The following is a 23,183-nucleotide window of genomic DNA, read 5'->3' as shown; positions in this document are numbered from 1 at the left end:
TGCAAAAAGCATATACCCAAAAACTTGTCAAATTGGCAACGACCCCCAAATTGTCTATTAAATTTGCACAATAGTACCCTCTATTAGCAATTCCATTATGTTATAAAAGATGAATAATTCCTAAATTGCCCTTAATCTCTTGTGACTTTATAGTGTTGCCCGTAGTAAAATAGAATCTTAAATTTCCTATTCCTTCATCCTCTATGAATTCCTTCTTTTTCCTATGCTCGTCATTTTATATTATATATAAAATGATACAATTTAGGGTATATTTATCACTCCTCTAACCAATTGACCGTTCTAACAGAAAAAGGGTGACTGCTAATTTCACATGATTTTGGAGTGTTTATGCTTTTTGACAATTATATTGAGTTGTCCTTGAAATTTTCCCTAAATCATAATCAGTTGTTATTGTGCTATGTTGCTATTGTATTATGATCAAAATGAATCTTCTTCTTCTTCTCTTTTTATTTTTTTATTTTTTTATTTTTTTATTTGTATTTAATTTTTTTTTTTATAATTTAGTTTTTATGATAATTGCAACCTTTAATATTTGTTTAGCTTATAAGCATGGTACTAAATTTCATAAGAATCTCGCCGAAATTTTGGCCGTCGTGATCCTACTGATTTGAAAATTTTAGTTGACTGAATTTTGACGAAATTTTGGTATTTTGGTGGAATTTCAATGAAAGATTGTAGATTGTAAGTTGTAAATTGAAATTTGATTGTTCCTCACTAATTATTCTTGCAATTTAATGGAAGTTTTAATATTTTCTTGTGTATCCATGTTTAGATTTGTGAAAATATATGATCTAGTTTCGTCTGTATACCGTCAGGCATGTCTGAATCAAGAAGATCAGTTTATGTTAGGTTTTAATAGAAAAAACTGTTGCTGCTGTGTTTATTGGCCCTAAATTAGTTTGCACATGAAAACTCAGGTGAAAAAAACCACCTGAAACCCTCCGAAACCATCCTTTGAAACATGGTGATTTGAGCAAGGTTTTGGCCCCTCTATAATTGGGTCCAAAAACCTAGGCCCAATTGGCGCACCAAAGGACTGTCTGATTTGTCATTTTGACATAGTTTGGGTGTCTTAGGTCGAGGTCCCATTGAGTCCAGTGTGTCATCTGGACCCTACATCTTTTTTTTATATTTTATTTTTCTGTTTATTTTTTTGCAAGTTATCCGAGAGTCCTTGAGTTGGTGAGATTCCCAGTTAGGTTGGGATCCCACAACTTGGGTCCACTTTAATCTCCTATCCATATCTACTCTTAAAATTTGGATTGGACTTGTGTAGAGTTAGTTATTGAGTTTTTAGTTTCTTTTTGTTTGGTGTGTGGGGGGGGGGGGGGAGTGTTCAAAATACTTAATCAAGATTACAGTTAAAAGATGGAGCCCAAATGGAATTTATTTTAACTTCAGATTCCTTTGGATAATTAGGTTTTATTTTACAAGATAGTTTCTTTCGTCGTTGTTATTGAGTTGTAAAGGGGGTCCAAGTCTATAAGGGATTCCTTGGTTGAGTTAAGTTAGGTTTCCTTATTAGAGTTCAAGTCTTTTTGCTTCACTTGTAAGGCTATAAATAGCCCAACCTATTTCATTGTAATACAAGTTGAATTTGATGAATAAAATTATGAATTTGGAGGCAAGTAAAGTATTGGTCTTCATGGGAAGGCCACGCCAGATTTGAGTGATCTTTTTCTTCTTTGAGTTCAGCCATTCTTCTTCAATTTCATCAATCAATCTTCAAGTCCAGCTGCAGTCCAACCCTAACTGGAGCCTACTTTCAACTCCAGGTAAGTATACAGCAACCCCAGCCCCTTCCTAACCCTCTTCCCCTTTCTCTCTTTCATCCACAGGCCTCCCCTTCCCTTCCAGCGTAGCAGCCCACCCCTTCCCCTTGAAACTCCATTAAATCTAGCCCTTAGCCCCTCCTTTCACCCCTAGAAGGATTGCACTCCTACCCTTAGGATCCCCATTAGACCCTTTCACATTAGATTGCAGAGTTTTCTGCAATTCAGTCTCTTCCTTGAAACCCTAAAACCCTAATTGACTTAGAATTCCTATATCTCTCTAATCCCAACTCCAATCACCCTGCCCTTTTAGGATTATCCTTCCCACCCTTTCTTAACACTTGATCCTCTAGTCGTATCCAAGAATCCCGAACCCATTAGGACCCTTAAATTCAATCCTAAATGAACTAGGACTGTCCTAAACCTATTGGACTAACCTGAAACTATAAAACAGCAACATCGGCCCTTTCCCAAGGCCAACCTGAAGCTATCTAACCCCATTCCTAAGACCAAAACCCTTGAAACCCTGACCTGGAAATACACTACACAAACTGTCAAACCCTAATTTCTTTATTCTTCAAGTCTAAACCCTCCTAAAACAAATCCCAATCAATTCCTAGGTCTGAAACCTAATTACAGCGAAAGTGCGAAACATTGATCCTTAAAACCTTCATTCTTTCAATTCCCAGCCTGGCGGAACCATGCTGTTAGTTAGTTAATTTCTCCGAGAAATCTCCTGTACGACTGCTGGTTCACAGATAGCGGATCCTAGAGTAAACCCAATTCGAAGGCAATAATCCTACTACTCGGACCCAAGAATTTTAGTTTTCATCACATGGTACACCATTTTATCATGCTTCACCGAGATTTTAGTTGAAATTTTAGTAATTCCAGTTGAAACACCAGTTGAAACAAAATTTCAAACCTTGTTAGTCAAATTATATATGTTTTACTATGCCATTTATGCCACAAAATGGTCTTATAAAAAATTGTATGCTAGAACGGTTTGTTCGCCAAGGCGATGCCTTATGGCCACCTATTGCCTCTTTGATAACTATGGCTTGTGGGGACTCATAAGGTGTTGAATGCTAGTGTATTACTGATGGTTATAATACATGCAACGGTTACTGGATATACATTTTCAAATTCTCCTGATACCTGAGCACCTGTAGTTTATTTTTCTCTTTGTCACTGTGTCAAACATGAGATGTCAAGGATATGGATGGGAGTTGTGTTTAATCCTCTAAATTCATACTCGTTTTATCTTCTGATTTGTTGGATGGAGCATGTACCTTACCTGAAAGCACACAACACAGAATATGGATGGCTGCCTGCAAGTTTATGTTTAGTGAACCATATGCATAGTTGTCAAGGCGTGGCCTATGCACCATCGTTTGTGAATGCCAAGATGTCGGTCAGACGGTCACCTTATTGTCAAGGCACCTTGGAAGGTCTCAGGAAGCAGGCTATAAAATAGAAACTCCAGATTCCCAGAAGGGACAGAAACAGGAAGTGGGGGAGAAAGAAAAGAGCAAAGAAGAAGTGTCATGAAAGACAAGATGAAGCAGCAGATGTTTCTGCTGGAGAAGGCTGTAGCAATGGCAGCTTTGTTGTTTCCACTGAAGAAGAAGGGGCTGCACCAGCTCCCACAGAAAGAAGATTGTAGCCACTTCGGCTGGTGCAGTGCCATTGAAGATGGACGAGGAGGAACAGCAGTAACAGAAACGGCCAAAAGAGGAGGATATTGCTGCAGCTACCGCTGCTGCACTGCCATGGAGGAGGAGAGAGTAGTAGTAGTTTTAGTAACAAACAGCAGTTAGCAGGGAAGACTAGGCAGGGTAATAGGACATGGGCCTGGTGTAAATACTCCCAGTTAATCTGTATACAGCAATAAGATGTTCATGCCAATGCCTGGTGGGTTTAGGCAGTGCTTTGAAAATAAAGGATTTTAAATACTTTTACTGGTATAAGTAAGAATAATTGGGCAATTGGACTTTTGGACAGGTTTGGGTTAGCTAAGCTGGTTCAGGCTGGTTTGGGGGTGGGATTTGAGGGTTCAGACATCAGCTTCAGCACCCATAACTATGCATGGCACACTTAATAATTTTCTTTGCAGTGCTTATTAGTTGGTTCAGTTGGTGGGTTAGGAAAGGCAGTAAACAATTTGGGTTGAGAAGTGAGATTCATCATCCTTCTTTGACATCCTAAGACTTAACTGTCTGATGGGTAGGATCCCTGGATACAAATGCTTGCCTAAGAAATGTTCCTGAACTCATGAAATGTGCATGCTCTCTGTGGAGAATTGAGATCTAGCTCTTCTTCCCTTGAGTCCTTATAAGGTTTTCATGGAGTTGATGGAGGAGTAACAAAATAGAATAAGGCAAGATACATATATGGCTCGTAGACCTTTATTGTTTATTTTGTGTTATTTACATATTCAGAAAAAAGAAAAGAAAAAAAGAAAAGAAAAGATGTTTTCATCTTATCTTCCTCGTATACAATGCTTGCTTTCTGAATATTGACCATTTTCTTATGTATGGGTTGAGTACTATTTCAGTGTCATTTTCTCACTGTTTGCAGTTGGATTCCTATTTTTTATGTCAATATATACCATGTGGTGTCTTTTATTTGCTAATTCATGCTTTCTGGCTGCAGGATCCAGATGATACTCTAAAGAGAAGGACTTTTGATCTGCTTTATAAAATGACCAAGTCTTCCAATGTGGAAGTGATAGTTGATCGAATGATTGATTATATGGTTGACATTAATGATAATCACTACAAAACAGAAATAGCATCACGATGTGTAGAACTCGCGGAGCAGTATGCACCCAGTAACCAATGGTTCATTCAGGTGTTTTTGTTGTTGCTTTTGCTTTCCCGTCTTGTTGATCTGCTTTAATTGTGGTATGATGTAACGTTGTGGCTCTTTAATGTGTCCTATTTATTGCTTTTGCTTTCCCATCTTGTTGATCTGCTTTAATTGTGGTATGATGTAACTTTGTGGCCCTTTAATGTGTCCTATTTAGTCATCTAATGCGCTTTTTTCCACAGACCATGAATAAGGTCTTTGAGCATGCAGGCGATCTTGTCAATGTTAAGGTGGCACATAATTTAATGCGGTTAATTTCTGAAGGTTTTGGGGAGGATGATGAAGGTGCAGATAGTCAACTGCGATCCTCTGCTGTATGTAAATCCATTTGATTTATCTAGACACTCAGTGGTTTATTTTTCCTACTCAATGGTTTATTTTTCCTACTAGAAACCTTAAATCTGAATTACGATTTCTTTCTGAATATCTTGTGTATGAAATAGGCAAATGTTTGTTCAAATAAAAAAAAATATGGATTCATGCTTTTTCCCATCTATTTTATGATAAGCAAGTTCTGGCATACAGTATCTTTTAGCCCCTCCTGCCGTTAAGGTGATGTACAGAATTCCAGTGGAAGTGCTCAACGCTTCTAGGTTTCCTTGTTAGAGTCCATCTCTAGCACTAGAACTTAAATCAGGACTTATTTTTATGTTGATGAGCAAATTCCATTATTTTTGTCCATCATAATGGTTTCTTCCATAGAAACGTAGTTCTCATGTTGTCAAGAGACTCAAGACATCCCCAGGTAACATCTAGCATGGCCTAGGCCTCACCTAGGTAGAGCATCACATATATCTAATAGATTCCTTTATGAGTTATCATTGGTTTTAGATGTTCTTGTACACCATATTACACTGCATTGTGTTATATTAATATTATGATGTCAACAATTAATGAAGTAAATTGTGAATTATAATCCTTAAGATTCAAATGTTAAACGTGTGTTTGTTGTGCCAACTTAGGTTTCTTGGGTGGATGCACAAGCAACAGAGGCCTGGCAACCTCTTTGGTTCCTAGACAACTTTTCTCTTGTTAGCACCAAGGCTTCAAAATTTTACGAGTTTCTATGATTTTCTTTTTCCTGGTATTTCAAGTTATCCAGGATATTCAGTGTCTTGTATGACTAGGTTGGTGTAAAACCAGGGTCAAGAACCTGGCTTACCACTTTTTTAAATGGTTTGTCTCCAGCAGTCTTTCCATTAGAGTTCACCCACGTTAGAGAGATTTTAATGGTAAGATTTCTAAAGTGAAATCAGTTTGAGATTGAGTTGCTTGTTACAAAATTCGATAAGTTACTTATGTCAATCAGTCTACTCCTTTTAATATTCGTCTCCCTAAGTTTCTGGTCATTAGCATTTCTGTATGTCTTTTTTTTTTGAGCGCCATCCTCATCTGTCAGTTTGAATTGCCATTTTAGTATCCAACTATCCATCAAGGACCTAAAATTAAGATGCCAACCTAATGTGAATGATGTAGGACTAGGACCCACTGCTACCCTGGGAAGACCCAGGGAAGGTCTCGGGTGGCTGCGCAACACCCCCTGTGGCTCCGCCAATGACATGAAGGGCATTTTTGGTAATTTGGCAGTCCTAAGCAAGTCCAATAAGGTCTAGTTAGAATCAGAATTTTATTTGGAGTCCAACGATGTTCTTATTTTGTTATTCAAGTCAGCCTATGACAAGTTAAGTAAGAGTCCTATTTAAAACAGAATTCCTTTAGTTGCTGTCCTAATTTCATTAGTAGTCTAGTCCTACTTTTGTTTTGTAATTTGAGTCAGTCTGGATTGAGACAGGAAGGAGTCCTAATTTGGATAGGAGTTCTTAATAAAGTAGAAGTTCATCTTTGTTTTGGTTTCAAAGTTGAGTCCAAGTTTGAGTCCTTTAACATAGGCATAAAACAGCCTTATACATGTAGCCAAGACAGTTTTTGATGAATAAAAATTTCGCAAAGGAGTTACAGTCAACAGAGAGGTGCGATTGAGGTGCCTAAGGTTTCGAAGTGGGGAGAAATCTTGCGGCAGCTTGGGTGGTGTGTTCTTCTTCAACAGCTCATCAATCCTCGACCTTCTACAACAAGTGACCTTCCTACTCCTTCCCATCTCCTAACCCCATCAAAGGCCTAGACTTCCTCCTCCTCTCTTCTTCCCCAAACCCTAGTTCTAAGATCTCTCTATCCCCTCCACCAAATCCCACCCCCTCCCCTACCTTAACACTTGATCCCTAGATGCAGCCCTATTCATCCCCCAAAACTCAGCTTCCTTAAATCCTAGACTTCTGAAAATTTTAATCTGAAACCAAAACATCAGGGTTCAGATCTAGGCTTTCATCAGTCCTAAACTTCTACACCATGACCAAATCCTGCATCCCTCCCCCTACAACCCTAAAACCCCCTAGAACCCTAGAAAATCCTAGCCTCAGGGTTTAGAAACCCCAATGACCTGCTGATTCTCCTTATTAGATCCTGGATTCTGGCCTTACCAGTGAGGTTACATCAGCAAGCCTTCACTGTACCAGTTATATGGATGACCCGCTACAGTATGTGACATTAGTGTCCTTGCAACTAATCCATATTGGGTGATTGAGTTAGTCGCATATGCTCTTTTAATGTAGGAATTGGCCACGTCTATTTTTCCCCTTCTGGTGGGGCGGGTGGTAATTTGAAATAATATATGTATTTTGTAATTTTACAAGATCTATCTGGAAGTCTTTACTATAATAAATTAAAGGAGGTTCCTCTCCTTTATAAGAAATAATAGAAAAGTAGTTCTATTTTTTTATTTAGGGAAAAAAAAATCTGATATAGTATTTTGCTTATAAATCATGTGTCACCTGCCCTTGTTATTATAATTATTTCTTTTGGGGCATCAGATGCTCTTTTTGCTTAGCATATTACTATAACTAAGAATTATAAGAGCCCCAATACTACTATTTGAGCAATCAATCTAGTGTTTGTGCCATTTCTCCTCCTTTGATTCATCTGCTCCTCAATGAGTTTTTTTTTCTTCTCTAATTTACTTTATTTAGTCTGTTCTCCCCTTTTTGAAATTTTATTTGTTATCTAACTTGTACCTTCTGTTGCTTTTGGTACAGGTAGAATCTTATCTGCGCATTATTGGAGAGCCGAAGCTGCCATCTTTGTTTTTGCAAGTACTAAAGTTCTTTCCTTTGTGTTGTCATATTACTCATCCTTGGATACTTCTTTGGCTTTTCTGTTAATTCTGCTGAGTTTCAGGTGATCTGTTGGGTCCTGGGGGAATATGGAACTGCAGATGGAAAGCACACTGCTTCCTATATCACTGGGAAGTTATGTGATGTGGCAGAGGCTCATCCAAGTGATGACATTGTCAAGGTACTTCTTAGTTTTTCTTTATTTACCAACAATTTGCTTGAATTCTCTCCTCTTCTTTGGGTTGCAGGGGGGGGGATTGGGAGAGGATGTGGAATGATTTGTATCTGCAAACTTAATTACAGTGACTGTAATAATTATGCTTGTTTGTGAACATCAAAAAGAAAAAAACTGATGAGAACAGGAGTTTTACGCTCTCCAAATCATGTTATTCCAAGTATCACAAACCACAGTGTCTTATGCTTCCCATACAATGCTATACCAATTATTGCAAACATTAATATGGTCATCCTTCTAATGACTCCTCCTTGGCTTCAGCCTATTCTGTAAGTGAGCTTTCAATTAAGGAAGTGAATCTTATATCCCCCTCGATGCGTTCTATAGGATTTTCCAATCCATCCTGTCCAGATGTTTATAAATGATAGCATGTGGCTTGCTCCATGATATTTTACTTTCCCTTCCAAATTAGATTGTAGGCCTCTTTAGGGGTACTATCTTTATGTGCATTTTTGTTAGTGCCGTAAACGTCAAGGTGGGGAAAGAAAAAGACCAAATAACTGGTGTTGCCCCAGACAATGAATAAATCAGTTGATTTTCTCTTTGTTTTAGACAAACGATGCATCTGCTTTCTTGGTGGGCCCCTTTTCTTTCAAGTAACCAATCAAAATATATAGGCCAAGATGTTTATTCATGTAGGTGCCGTTGATCTCTGGATGTGGTCATGAATGTAGTTAGATTCTTCTTTACTGTGTGTCTGTTTGTTGAGATTCATGTGTCAACAATGAGATGAAGTAAGTTTTAAACTTCTACAAACAATATTTTTTATACAGAATCTGATAAACCCTGATTAGGACTTCACTGAGCCTTGTACCTTGTGGCAGAATATGCTGTTGTGAAAATTTACCCCCTTGTGATGCTTGGGACAATGAATACAATGAGTATCTGCTTTGATCAACTGAAGGGTATTATTAGAGATGATCTGTCTTTTTGATGCTTAAGATGGTTGTTCATTTTCTTTTCTTTCCTTTGCTGAGATAGCTAATTCATATTAAGAGCAACCTTCGCTAGTACCAGCAATACATGCATCCTTAAAATGTCATATTTCTGCTAAAGTTCTTGAAATTTCTGACGTCTCCTGCCCTTTTTTAGGCATATGCAGTGACGGCGATTATGAAGATATGTGCTTTTGAAATTGCTGCTGGAAGGAAAGTGGAGTTGTTGCCTGAGGTATGTTTTCTACAGCTATATCAATTGAATATCTCTTTCCTGCTCTAGGAATCTGTTCTTGAAAATATTTCGAAGCCTCTAATTTTGACGAAAAGCTGTTCTACTCAACTTTAAAGCTTGAATTATTAGCTATTGCTTCCTCTAAGGGTCAGATTACTAGGGAAGGGTGGCATAAATGATATATCAGCACTTAGCTGGATCTGTACCAAGATAATAGATTCACATAGTCCAGAGCCACGATGTCACCTCCGTTGGTCAAGAACTCAAGGCCTCTCCAGAAGACGATAAACCACATACTCAGCCAGCTACAAAAGTTGAACCTTCCTTATGAGAAAGGAAAGGATCAACCTTGGACACAGTTGATTATGTTGCTAATGGAGAATGTCTAGTTTAATTTCAACTTCTCAAGGTACTTTCCCACTGTCAAGGAGTTGACTTGTAACAGATCGATAGTCAAGATGTAGGCTGGTTACAAACTCATCAACATGGGGAATCAACCCGCTGGAGCCTTTAGTGCTCTGAATCAGTAGTGAGAGATTCGTGAATTGTAAGTTCTTCAATAATGCCCTTGTAACTGCTGAAGTATTCATTCAGCAAAAAGGCCATCTGCAATCTTGAGGAAGTCAAAGCGCTTCTTTAGTGAGTAAGTAGGACGAAGTGGACACCTGCCCTGAATGGAGCGCAGGACTTGTCTCCTTATTTAAATTGGAAAACTTCTCATGAGGCTCACCAGTCTGGGAAATATTCTTCTCCTGAGGGGAAATTCCTTCCATATCATTTGAAAACCCCTGTGGTAGCATGAGACCTTGACTCAGGCGGCAGTTACAGAATTCGAAACCATATCTTTATGGTGGAACTTTTCACGCATCCAATCCTTGTATACATGAGAGATGCTGGTTCTTCAGAATCAACAGGAGGCGCATCCTTGGAGTTATTTTTTCTGGTCTTTAGCACTAATCCAGACCAGGATAGTATTAACAAACTGGTTGCGAAAGAGAAGAAAGGGGAAAGCTAGGGCCTTGGGGTTTTCTTTGAGGGGGGTTTAATTGTAATTGTAGGAGAAATAGGTTGAAGGAAATTCAGCAAATCAGCTCTTGTCCTTTCCCTAACCCCCCCCCCCCCCCGATGACCCTGTTGAACCCCTCTCCACCCCTGTCCTTGCCCTACCCTCCCAACCCTCTCACTCTCAGTCTCTCTTTCTTGCAGAGCAGAAAAAAGAAAAGAAAAGCAGAAAAGAAAAAGAAGAAACAGAAAAGAGAGCAAAGAAAGAAAAGAAAAGACAAGAGAGCAAGAAGAAAAGAAAAGAAAAGAGAGTAAGATGAAAAGATCCAAGATTCTTTCAAGAATCCAGCAAGATCTCCCCCTCCTCTTGCCACTATTCTTAAACCCCTCCCTCTCTTTATCATAGGATTGCCTACGCCTCCCTCCTTTTCCAAGATACTTCCCATCCCACTTAAAACACTTAATTGACCTCTATTAATTTTTCTTAAACAGCCCAAATCCTTCCCATACCCAATCTCAGGTTTCATTTTCTTTCCCTTCCCTTTTCCCAAAAATTATCCGTTAACCCTTCCACACCCCAGCCGCAGGTTTCTTTTACCTTCGCTAGTTTCCCTAATATTATTTTGGCTACCCTACTACCTAGTAAACTATTCCCATCTTGGGTTTGATCAAACCCAACTTTTCCCTTCCTCCAACGGCCTTCCCACATAATTTTGGATTTGACCAATTGCCATCCTTTCAACCATCCAAAATTATTTAGTTTCTTTCTACCAACCCTAGGTAAGCCATAAAATTTTTGCCTTTTAACTGCTGGAATTTCCTTGGCAAACCCTAAGTTTAGGGAAATTACTAAAACACCCCTAGGCCTAGATCTGGTTTACATCTAATGGTCACACCAGGGATTCATTATATGACTACCGCATGTATGAAAGGTATGATATAAATGAGAGACCACAATGCCGACAAAATGCAGTCCCAACCACTTTGGAGGAGCACATAAGATTTTGTTCCACTGGAGGTCAAGATTAAAGAAGAGGTGTAACCCACCGCAAGGTAAAATTAGAATTGAAAGAATTCAATGGCTCCTCATACATTCAAGTTTTTTGATGATTGGAGAGTTGCCCTAGACGATTATTTTGATTGGTATGACCTATCAGAAGATAGCAAGATGAGGTTAGCTAAGATCAAACTTGTAGGGCCTGCTAGGGATTGGTGGAGTACTATGGAAATGGTATTGTACTATGAGGGTAGAGAACTGACCACCTGGAGTTAGATGAGAGAAGAATGGACTAGGAGATACCTACTCAAGCATTACAAAACCAGACTCTGGCAGCGATTCCATACACTCAAATGGGGGACCATGTTAGTGGCTGATTACATTCAGCAATTTGATTATCTAGCTTCTAGAACATGTACAAGAGAAAGTAAATTACAGACCATGACATGATTCAAGCTTGGTTTGAAGCTTGAAATTTAGGTGGCTCTAGGCCATGGAACAAAATTTGATCGATATGGTCGAAATATCAATCGAAATGTCTGCAAATTTTGAAATAACGAAATACAGTTGTAGGAACAAAAAGTGTCCATATCGTTTCGTATCGACCGATATATTGGTGGATACGAGTCAAAATATCAGCCCAATACCATATCGGGCCGAAATGTTACTTACGCAGGTTATAAAGTATCCAAACCGATGCATTTTTCGACCTACCGAGAACATATCGTGATTTCAAGCCATATCGCCAGAGATATTTCGACTTCATTTTGAAATTTTTGCTGATTTGTCTTGCTTTCATCCCCTTCTACACCTAATTTCTAGTATTCCATTTCCTTCAAACACTTGATTTGCACCTCCATTTGTGCATTTTCTCAAATCTTGCAAGGTGAGTAACCAACTTCCTCATTTTTTTTATTTTTGTTTCATTTGTGCCTTAAATCATGTCAGATTGTTTCCAAATTTATGTATGTTTACTTTAGAGTGTTGATCTATGAATTTGTAGTGTCAAAATTATTTTTTGATTCTCCCTCCCACTGTCGATTATCGGAGTCAGCCACTTGGACCTTATCAGTATCCTTATCCTTCTCCTAGTCTTGAGAGCCAGGGTGCTCTTTCATTTGTTGAGCAGATCTTCAACACTATTCCACATCCACAAGGCCCACCACCATCAGTTCCTTTGGAGATTCACAACTTCCCACCGTCAGGAAATCTTATGCATGTGGATGAGGCCACGTACAAAGATGCAGTTGTTGACTATGTCCAAAACTATATGGGGCAAACATCATGGGAGTTGTATTGTCATTTGTATGGGGTGCAGACGGAAGAGGGAGACCTTGAGGCTTGAATAGAATAGACTTGTGACTTGTAAGTAATAACATTCCCGCTTCTTCTCTAATTCATGTACTCTATACTTGGAATGTTGGATGTTACATTTTCAGTAGTTTTTTAGTAAACTATTAGTTCTATAGTGTTTATTATGCTTGAAATAGATAGGTAGTACGCGAAAATCCAAATCAATTTGAGTGCATTTGAGGCTCGAAATTGACTTTTCAAGAGTCAGATAAAAAGTATCCAATTTCGGTCGAAATTTCGACCGAAACATGGAAATTTTGACCTTTTGCAAGGTCGAAATTATCATATCGATCGATATTTTTTCCTTGCTCTAGGCATTGACAGATACTCTAGATCTTCAAGATCTATTTTGCAAAGCCCTACTTGCGGAGACTCTCCTTTCCTAGAAGAAGCAACCCAGTCAAGGCTCTGGCCACTCCGGGGTCTCGGGACCATCATAATTTATGCTGCCTTACTCCCGCTATTGCAGAGAGGTTATTTCAAGACTTAAAATGCATGATCACTTGGTCTTAATGGAGTAATCTTACTGTTGTACTGTCTACCAATAAGAGCATCAAAGCCTCTAGAGTGATTTTACTGTTGCACCAAGGCCATCTTCTACCAATAAGAGAATCAAAGCATCTGAAATATGACCAGAAACTGTGTATTGCAGGTCTATGTGAGAAATCTGATATTAAAAAATCACACCAGCAGCTGATCATAAAGCAAAGTGTATAACCTCCAAAGTACACAAAAATTCTTTACACACCATTGGCTGGCTGGAGGAGAAATGATCACAGATCCAGGCAATATTTAGAAAACTTTCAAAACTAAAAACAGCAACCGTCAGATGCATATGTAGTTTATTTCAGAAGAAAATATAATGGGAACAGAATAGGGGGAACCCTGAGAAGAAATCAGAGTTGTAGGGGAAGACAGAAAAGAAAGTTCACACGAAGAGGGGGGGGGGGGTGCACACGCAAAGCTAAAGCTTTGATTCATCTTTTCTGATCTGTAATCAAGAGACTAGTTTACAAGCACAGTTGAGAATTTCGTCTTGTCTCGAGACACCTAAATATCGAAATTTCGACCAGAATTTTGGCAAAACATGGTATATCATCATATCATGTTTCGGTTGCATGATTCGGTGGTTTTTTGGTCTACAACCTAATTTGAGTTAAAGAAGCACAATAGCAATGTTAATTTTTATTGAAGCCTAATACAAACTGGTTTTCTTAATTCATGAATGCCTGATTGTATGCGGACAAAACTGGATCATGTATTTTCACAAATCTAAAAATGGATATACAAGAAAACATTGAAGCTTTCATTATAATGCATGAATAAATATTAACAAGTACTCAAATCTTAGTTACAAAGTACAAATTACGATTACAACCCCTTGAAATTCTTGAAATAGCGTTGAAATACTGAACTTTAAATGATTTTTTGTCGAAATTCAGTCAATTGACTCAATTTCATCTTGCACAATGTTTCATATTGGTAGGCTTGGGATGACCCAAATTTCCGAGATTTTTGCGAAATTTAGTGCCATGTTTACAAGCATCTAAAGAACAAAGGAAACAAAATAAAAGAAACAAACTTCAATTCATAAAATATATAATTATCCCAATAAAATAAATAATAGAATCCCAAGTATCTAATATAATACCACTTGAAATATTGTTCTTGCCACTGTAACATGAACAGAATCCAAGGTACCTTTCACCAACCAGCTTCAATCTTGGCCACAAGCTAGCTGGCTGTAGACCCAAATGATCAGTTCTCTCCTACAATTCAGCAATCCATTAGTAGATAATTCTGGGAAATATTCTCCCTTTAGATTAGCTAACTTGATGGAAATTAAATTCCACAAATATAAAATTAGGCCAAAAGTCGAGCCAAGATATGTTGGTTTGATGTATTTAACTCAATCCAGGATATAGGCTGAAATAAAACCATGCAATTTATCATATTGTGTCAAGGTATCTTTAATAGAACTATTAGACTGGAAGTAGTATTAGAATCCCCAAGTTTAACTTCATATCATGATTAGCTAGGGCAATACATAGTGGATGGGTGGCATAGGCTGCTCCAATCAGAATTGAGGATAATTCTTAAATGTACAACTGTAAATAAATAACAGGAACCACACAAGGGAAGGAGAGAAAGATCAGAAGAAGATAGAGGACGAACAGAGAAGTGAGACTGCTAAGGGTGCAGAATGGATACCCAGACAGTCCCTGATGTATCCAGGATTGCCACCCATAGAGCAAGGCAGAAATTGGGCCCAAATCAGGCTTTAAGTGGCAGCCTCATTGGGTGGCCGAGCCCTATAGTGCGCAAAAAGGTCATTTCTCACCCCCTTTGTGGCTACAAATGGCTGAGGAAAATCCAAGATATGTTTAGGAGCCATTATCTGCTTTTCGTTTTTATTCAAGTGGTTAGAGTCATGGTCTGATTAGGAGAAGTTGAACTCGTATTTTCAAGTTAAATTTCTTCTTTAAGTAGGTATCTTTAATTCAGTAATTATATGTTTAAGAAATCTTTAAAACAAGAGTCATTTTCTTGTTAAGTCCAACTGTAATAGGCAATCCTTTCCTAAATAGAATTCCCTTGTTAAGTCCCGGTAGGTTTCTTATTTGAGTCCCAGTATGATTTTCTTTCAGTTGTATGGCCATAAATAGAGCCACCCCCTTGTAAACAGAACAGTTTTGAATGAATAGAGAATGGAATTGAAGGAAGATTTGAGTGGAGTCATGGGTTCCGAAGGAGGGAAGCCACAGCTGGTATTGTTTCTTGTTTTCTGCAAATTCCTATTTCGTCTCCTCCTTCAGCTTGTGGCAGCTTAGAGGCATTCAAATTCCGGAGACCATCAAGCATCCCTTTGCCCCCAACCCTACCATACCCTAATCCCTTCCCAAACCCTTGTGCAACAACCCCTCTCCTCATTCTTCCTTACAGCAGCAGCGTCTATTGTCAACCCCAAACCCTAGTAGTCCTCCCCCCCCCCCCCCCCCTGGGTGGATGGCACTCATTCTCGCCCTCTAATTATCCTTCTAAACACATCACAGCCCCAGCCTTCATTAGTTTAGTAAAAACCTGCAATTCATCTTCTTCCATTATACCTTAGAAGCCCTAATTAATTCAAACCCCTATATTTTCTTAACCATTCACCCAAACCCAACCCTTATAGGACAACCTTTTCCTACCCCCTTTCTACTTTCGGCCTTAACCCTAACCCTGTCCTAGAAACCCTAGAAAGTACAGAACCCTAATTTTAGGAACCCTATAAGAATTCTGTTAAACCAGAATTGTTTCTTCAATTATCAGATCCAATTCTAGCCTGGCTGAAACCTAAAACCTTCTCACACTTAACCCTAGACTTCCCTATTCATATCTCCAGGGCTTGGAAGCCAAAGCTTTCTTAGCAGCAGGTAACAATTGACCATACAGCTGCTGTTCACATCAGAAGACTTAGTTGCAGAAGTTCAAAACCCTAATTCAGTCAAATGCCCTAAGCCGCAGGGGACGTTGGTGCATAATTAGTTGCTGTCCACTGAAATGACCTATAAATTTAGCCTAACACAGCAAGGAAAAATCCCTAAATTACTGCTGGTTCTCTAAAAGAGGATCCTGAAGACTGGCCCTTTGACCTGGGGTTACATCAGTCACCTTCCTGCACAGTTGTTTAATCAAGTAGTGTTACTTATATTGAGGAAAGATATTCCTTGGTAACCTAGAAAAAGAAAAATGGTAGCCTAAGCTAATTAGAAAACAAGAGATCTGTCCTATCTAGGAAACAAATAAAGCTCAAAGGAAGAAACAGAAATGACCGCCATAGGAACACTTGTCTCATGGTGCACTCTAATGACTACCATGGTACACAAAACTATAAAATTATACCCCCATGTGACCACAGGTCCAATGGCAATGTTTGGCAGCATCCATGTTCCAAATTTCCCTCCCACCCTAACTGTTAGACCCTTACATCCTATCACAGTATAATGCTGTCTGAGTGGTCATTATATGGCTACATGGTATCTCCGTAGCACCTTGGTTCCTATAGGTGCCATGAAGTGCTTAAAAAAAAAAGAAAAATAGATGTGTACTTTGTAGCAGATGAAAGGAGAATTAGCAATTACTGTTACGGTTAGTGATTACTGATGCAAAACTAAATCAAATAGAATGCAGACTTCCCTAAGCCATGATTTTGGGTGTATGTATGGTTATTTGACATACTTCTTTCTACCTATTCAAAGAAAAAACAGTTATGATACAACAACTGAGTCTTATTCCAATAAATTTGGGTCAGTTACATGGATCCAAGCTAAGACAAAGACATCAATTAGAAACAGAAGAGGAACATTGACAATACTCTACATAACCCACCTAATTGATGCCCTCCAACAGATCTATAGGAGGCCATACATGGGGCAGATATAACCATGCAGAAATTGAAAGTAAGGTCAAAGCTGAAATAAGTATAAGTAATCAAACTAGCTAATAACCAATGCTAATGCATTTCTAACTCCATTTTAACTGTTTAAGAGATGGACAAAAGGAAATGAACTAAATTCGCATCTTGAAAGTCCACTCAAATTTTTCCCAACAGAACATATACCAACCAAATGACGAAATCTTATCTCAATATGAAATTGGACAGCTTTCTTTCCTCTTGTATGCAAGAATGTGACTCAGAGAAGCCTGGCCTTCTGTCCTGACTTGGCAAGTAAACTCCCTCTCACCCCCTTTTTCTTTATTTCATGAAGTTCATCACTTGTCTGCTAGTAACAAGATCCATGTCCATGCTTGTTGATTCATACTGACATTGGAAGGTTAATGTAAGTTTCCTATGGTTTGCCTATAGCTTGGAAGCTCATCTCAAAGTGACTGTATTATTATTTCCTATTCATTATTGTTACTGTATTGGTCAAATGGTATTGTATGAACCACCTTCTAGGTCAAAGTTTCTGTATGATGTAGATATGGCCTGGATTTTAGACCTCTCTGAGTGAGGGCTGCTGTTCTTTTCTTCGTAGTGGTCCTGTTTGGAATATTCTGAACCCTTTAGGAATAGAACATGCCACTGTTTAATTGCATTTTATATTTTCTTCCAGCATCCATCACTATATTGTAATTATTGTTCTTCCAAGAGTTGTAATCTGGGTTTCCTTTCCTGTTGAGCATTCAAAATTACTCTTAAAAGTTAGTGACATATATTTTTTCTTGTTGCAGTGTCAGTCACTGGTTGATGAATTATCAGCATCTCATTCAACAGACTTACAGCAACGTGCATATGAACTACAAGCTGTCTTGAGTTTAGATGCTCGTGCTGTTGAGAGTATAATGCCATCTGATGCAAGTTGTGAGGACATTGAGGTCAATTTTTCGTACTCTGGTGGCATGTTTGACTGGGAATCAAACATTATTTTGCGATTGTTTATGTGATTCCTTGCTATGCATGTTGTCTTTCTATTGTATTTCCTTCAGTGTTCCGTTGATTAAAATCTGTTCCCTGTATTTGCATGTGTTATATTTCAAGCTGCTATCAGTTTTCTGCATTCAATTGGCTCTTGCCCTATTTACATCATGAATTTGTGCACATTCACTTTCGCATCATGGTTCTGCTGATTGCAGCTAAAAAGAAAATCTGGATATTGCATTGGTAGAACCATGAACAATTGAAATTTAGTGTCCCATTCCATTTGTAGGTAGTTGACAAAACATTTTCTGCTTCTCTACTATTTCGATATCTAACATTTACGAGCACAACACTGTTTAGTAGTTGATGTAGAACTTGGTAAAAACCAAACAAGCTTCATATGGGCTGGAACTGGATCAGGTCAAACCAGTGCTGCAGATCTTCTAGAAGGACCAACAAGAGGCCAAAATGCTGCTCATGTCAACAGTCACAGACAGTTTTACAGTCCTTATTTTCCTTTGTGTGAATGACTACAGGATCTTGTGGGGCCCAAGACCACATGATGAACCCAAGACCTAGGGTTAGGGTTTCTTGGTAATCCCCCAAAATTAGGGTTAGGCCAGGAAATGTTAAGCCACAGGGTTTTGGGATCCAAACGAAGGCTGAAATTGGGGTTCTAGGACTGATTTAGGCCAATTAGGGTTTTGAGAAAATTCTGCAATTTCAATTGAAGAAGAGTTGCAGATTTTTTTCCAGTACTCTAGTTAGGGACTTAGGGTTAATTGGGCAATGGAAGGTGGGAATGGGTTCTAGACTTAGAGGCGATGCTAGGGAAGGGTAATGGGGTTTCAAAAGGGGCTGTGAATGATGGTTGAATGGGGGAGGGAAATGCTGTGATGCAGGAAAGGGGAAGAGAGAGCAGAAGTCTCAGTGGTGGAAAGAGCTGCAACTGTAGGGGATGGGGTCGGGCTTCTAAACTTACTTGGAATTGAGGAAGCTTGCTGGAATTCACAGATGAAAGCTTGAAGATGTTAAAGGAGCTCTCAAACTGGAAGAACAAAACACAAAAAGCCAGCTGCAGGGTACCCAAGAGGGATCCCACGACTTTACGAAGCCAATTCTCAAACTCAATTCATTCAGTAATCAATTACTGAAGGATTATATCAAAGACTAAGCTATTTGTGGCCTTCACAAACCTTCCTAGATTCAACTAATGAATCCCCCTACCAAATTGGGATCCAAATACTTACTAAAATAGGACTTGATTAAAAATAGAAGTACTTTAAGATAAGGTTCCTAAAATTAGGGAGCCCTTATCCTAACCAACTAACAACTCCTACTAACAATCAAATACTAAAATTAACTCAACTAGGACTTTAAAATAGAAATAAAAACAGAATTAGTTTTCCTAAATTACAATGGACTTGGTCAACCAAAATTGCCATTCTATACCTGGACAGATTCTGCTCCCCCTGGGTGGGCTTGGATCATCTTTGGGTGCTGTCTAGGGCTTGTTACATTAGTTACATCACGTGAAGAACTTTCATAATGCCTAGTAGTTTCTAATTTCAGAACTAGCAAGTTTGCATGTTCTTGCTGCTGACAATATAAGCTAAATAACTCTGCAAAGTCTGGTTTCTATGTTAGTAAGTAGGAGGTCCTTTTTTCAGTAGAGCAAACCTTTCTCCATAAGTATCTAATTTGCTTTTCTTAGCCTCCCAGACTTTAATGACCCGATTGCTTTGCTTGAGTTATTCTCCATCTCATCCATGAGGGACAAGTAAGGGCTGGGGCCTTGCTGTGAGAGCTGTACACCAGCATAAGGAACCTTGCTATGGATTGGTAAATCCTAGAGCTGAAGGTTCTTGCTGTTGAGGGCTAAATCCACCTATTGTTACCTCTTCTTTTGTTTAAAGTCTGTTATTACTGCTCTTGAACTGAACTGCAACTGCTGCTGCTGCCGTTGAAGTTGACCAACCGTAGAAAAACTTTACTCCCAGGTAACCTATTACAAGCTTGCTGCTGCTCATCCAACTGCAGTATGTTGGTGACTGATTTAATTGGTCGAAACATCCATCTTCCATCCACTCACTTGATATCCTCCATAAACCACCGAGTTTCTAATTTCTCTGACTATAACTGAAGTTCCAGTCATCAAAGTTACATCATAATCTTGTCTGCTACACAATCTCTCCAAATCCAAGCTCATTCTGTTGGGTATTTAGGCCTAAAGCATTTATTTACTAGTTTGTTTCTCTCTTTAATAGTTTGGTGTTTTGGTTGTATTTCACGATCAAGCCATCGGTATCTTATGAAACTTACAACAATTGTTTTACTACCATACAAGCTTCATTCCAACCTAGGTTGGTCATAATTTTTGGTGGCTACTTTATTCTGGACCTTAAAGCTAATCTAATAAAAGGGCATACCCAGTGTCCTAGTGCCGAAGCTCCCACACTGTGGGGTCTGGGGAAGGGACTTTCTAGGCAGCCTTACCCCTGCTTTTTGCAGAGAGGCTGATTCGAACCCGCAACCTCCAGCGCACAATGGAGAGACTCCACCATTGCGCCAGGCCCGCCCTTCTTAAAGCTAATCTAATAGTGTGTGAAAATACACCAGGGCATAAACCAAGATGAATCCAGGAATTTATCTATGTTAGAACAAACACTAAGAAATCAAGAACAGAAACGTAAATTAATTGAAGCAACACATAGATTTAACGCGGGCCACACACTAACGTGGTGTGCTCATCCACAGGCAAAGAACTCTCACTTTGTAGGAAGAAGATTACAATGGAGATTTCTCAACCAATCGGCATTACAAAAACTCTCGAAACCCGAAGGTGAAAATCCCAAATCTGATTTTGACTTCATAAGAGAACATAAGGTACATATTTGTAAAATTTAATCAGGTAAACGGGTCTACCAATCGGGTCGGGTCATCCGGGTTGCCCACCAAAATATGTCGGCATGGGTCAATCTTCATTGCCGGGTACAAGAATTTGGGTCTCACATAAAAATCTAAATTATTGTTTGATATGGTTTCAATCTTTGTCATATGTAATACTGTATATAGAACCCTTTGGGTTCAATTGAATGTTAGGATATAATATTTTTCTTTCCAGTCTTAATCTTGTTCAATTCTCCCCGTTATTTTGTTTTGCTTGCTTAAACATTAAATTCAAGATTCTGTCTAACATGTTCATAACCTTCCTGCAGGTGGATAAAAGCCTTTCATTTCTTAATGGTTATGTTCAGGAAGCATTGGTAAAAGGAGCGAGGCCTTACATCCCTGAGAGTGAGCGATCTGGTGTGACTAATATTGATAATTTTAGAGGTCAAGGCCATCATGACTCTTCCACTCATGGTCTGAGGTTTGAGGCTTATGAACTTCCAAAACCTTCTGTGGCAGCAAGACCTCAACCAGTTCCACTTGCAGCCTCAAAGGAACTTGTTCCAGTTCCTGAACCAATGTATACTCAAGAAATTGCTCAAGCTGCATCTGTTTCATCTGTCTCTGAAACTGAATCAGCTGAACTCAAGCTTCGACTTGATGGGGTTCAAAAGAAGTGGGGTAGGCCCACTTATTCTCCGACTGCAGCATCAACCTCGAATTCTAGTTCCCAGAAGACAGTGAATGGGGTCACACAACTCGTTGTTCAGGGTGGAGGTAGCTCACAAACTCGTGATGCATCTAATGATTCAAGGAAATCGAAGGTTGAAATTTCTGCTGAAAAGCAGAAACTTGCTGCCTCCTTATTTGGGGGTTCATCGTCAAGGACTGAGAAAAGATCAACATCTACCACCCATAAGACCACTAGAGTCCACAGCACTTCGGAGAAGACACATACGCCACCTGCAACGGATGCATCGACTGAACATCCTGCAGAAAAGAAGATTTCTCAACCGCCTCCACAGAACTTTATTGATTTGGGTGACCCAACTCCAGCTGATAAAACACCAACCATAGATCCATTTAAGCAACTGGAAGGACTTCTTGGGCCTTCGGATGTCCCTGCAGTTGGTGCTCCCGAGTCTCCTGATATTATGTCACTTTATGCAGAAAGCCCTGCCAGTGGGCTTGGTGGTACTGCAGCAAATTATGCACCAACTACCATGGATTCTATCAATCTCATGCCAGGCTTGTCCAATGAAGCCAATAGAAATGTTCAAGGAGGATCTGCAGCTACTCAGGTGCCACCTGTGAAAAAAGGCCCAAATCCTCGAGACTCCTTGGAAAAGGATGCACTTGCAAGGCAGGTAGGTGTAACACCTTCAGGTACAAACCCAAACTTGTTCAGCGACCTGCTTGGCTAGAGTACATGAGCACATGGAGTTGATCATGCAGTTCATCTGAGTTACAAAAGCTTTTATTTCGAGTAGTTGCTTCCTGATTCTGGTGTGGATTGTTCGCACGGCTCATCTTGGGGAAAGCAGAGTGTTTTGTTGGTATAGCTACTGAGGCATGAGCACAGGTGCAGAAGGATTTCGTTCGGATGTAGAAGAGAGGAGATAGCTGATGCAAGCTGGTTTTGTATTTTTACACAATTATGTAGTTTTGTAGTAACAAAGTGATTGATAATGGGTGGATGTACATTGTTTATCATCTAGAATGTCAATTGCGTTTAGTGATACGGGACTGTGAATGCATCTTTGGAGTTATAGGGCACTTTTGCAGCATTACGGAAACAGGACTGGTGGAATGGTCTGTTTTACTGCTTAGAACGCTTCATTTTTATTTTCGCTGTCACAATAATGATGTATCACTACATCTTTCTGGTTTCTATTCATTGGAAATCCCGCTAGACTACCAAAATTTGTTTTGCTCCTGCTTAACTTGTAGTTGTCTCCAGACGCGTGATTCCAGTAATTTTTATACTTAAATTTTCTTTTGATTCTACTTTCGGTGAATAATCTGAGGGGCCTTGAATTGAGAATGAAGTGCTACAGTGTTTTTGGTTTGGCAGTCTCAAAATTTAATTAGAAAAATCCTTTCCTCTTTTTTTTGAGTGAGTTGGAGCAAGAGTTATGCTTTGCAAGCGTGTCCTCACTCCTCGGTGTCTTGTTCATGTCTTGCTTTTGGGGAAAGAATCCTCTTCTTTTGATGTTGGCAGCAAGAAATTTCTCTTTGGCTCTAGATGCTTCTGCTACCATCTCTTCTTGGGTCCAATCCTTTTATTTTTTTCTTTTTC

The 23,183-nt window shown here is 39.1% G+C and overlaps 1 protein-coding gene across 1 annotated transcript in view; it reads left to right on the top strand.

Annotated features, from left to right (window-relative positions):
- The window catches only part of LOC149018973 (Adaptin family protein), a 39,981-nt gene extending 17,024 nt beyond the window's left edge, over window positions 1-22,957 (top strand). Inside the window, exons 5-11 of the mRNA XM_089153072.1 lie at window positions 4,449-4,646; window positions 4,847-4,978; window positions 7,754-7,810; window positions 7,896-8,012; window positions 9,159-9,236; window positions 17,806-17,949; window positions 21,211-22,957. Coding sequence (XP_089009198.1) covers window positions 4,449-4,646; window positions 4,847-4,978; window positions 7,754-7,810; window positions 7,896-8,012; window positions 9,159-9,236; window positions 17,806-17,949; window positions 21,211-22,308 — 1,824 coding nt within the window. The 3' untranslated portion in view covers window positions 22,309-22,957. The remainder of the gene's footprint in view (window positions 1-4,448; window positions 4,647-4,846; window positions 4,979-7,753; window positions 7,811-7,895; window positions 8,013-9,158; window positions 9,237-17,805; window positions 17,950-21,210) is intronic.
- Window positions 22,958-23,183: the final 226 nt, after the last annotated feature.

Source organism: Hakea prostrata, chromosome 4 (genome assembly GCF_041222555.1).
Source record: "Hakea prostrata isolate BN-2017 chromosome 4, UWA_Hpros_2, whole genome shotgun sequence".
Lineage (NCBI taxonomy): Eukaryota > Viridiplantae > Streptophyta > Magnoliopsida > Proteales > Proteaceae > Hakea > Hakea prostrata.
This window is presented reverse-complemented; position numbering and strand designations above follow the sequence as displayed.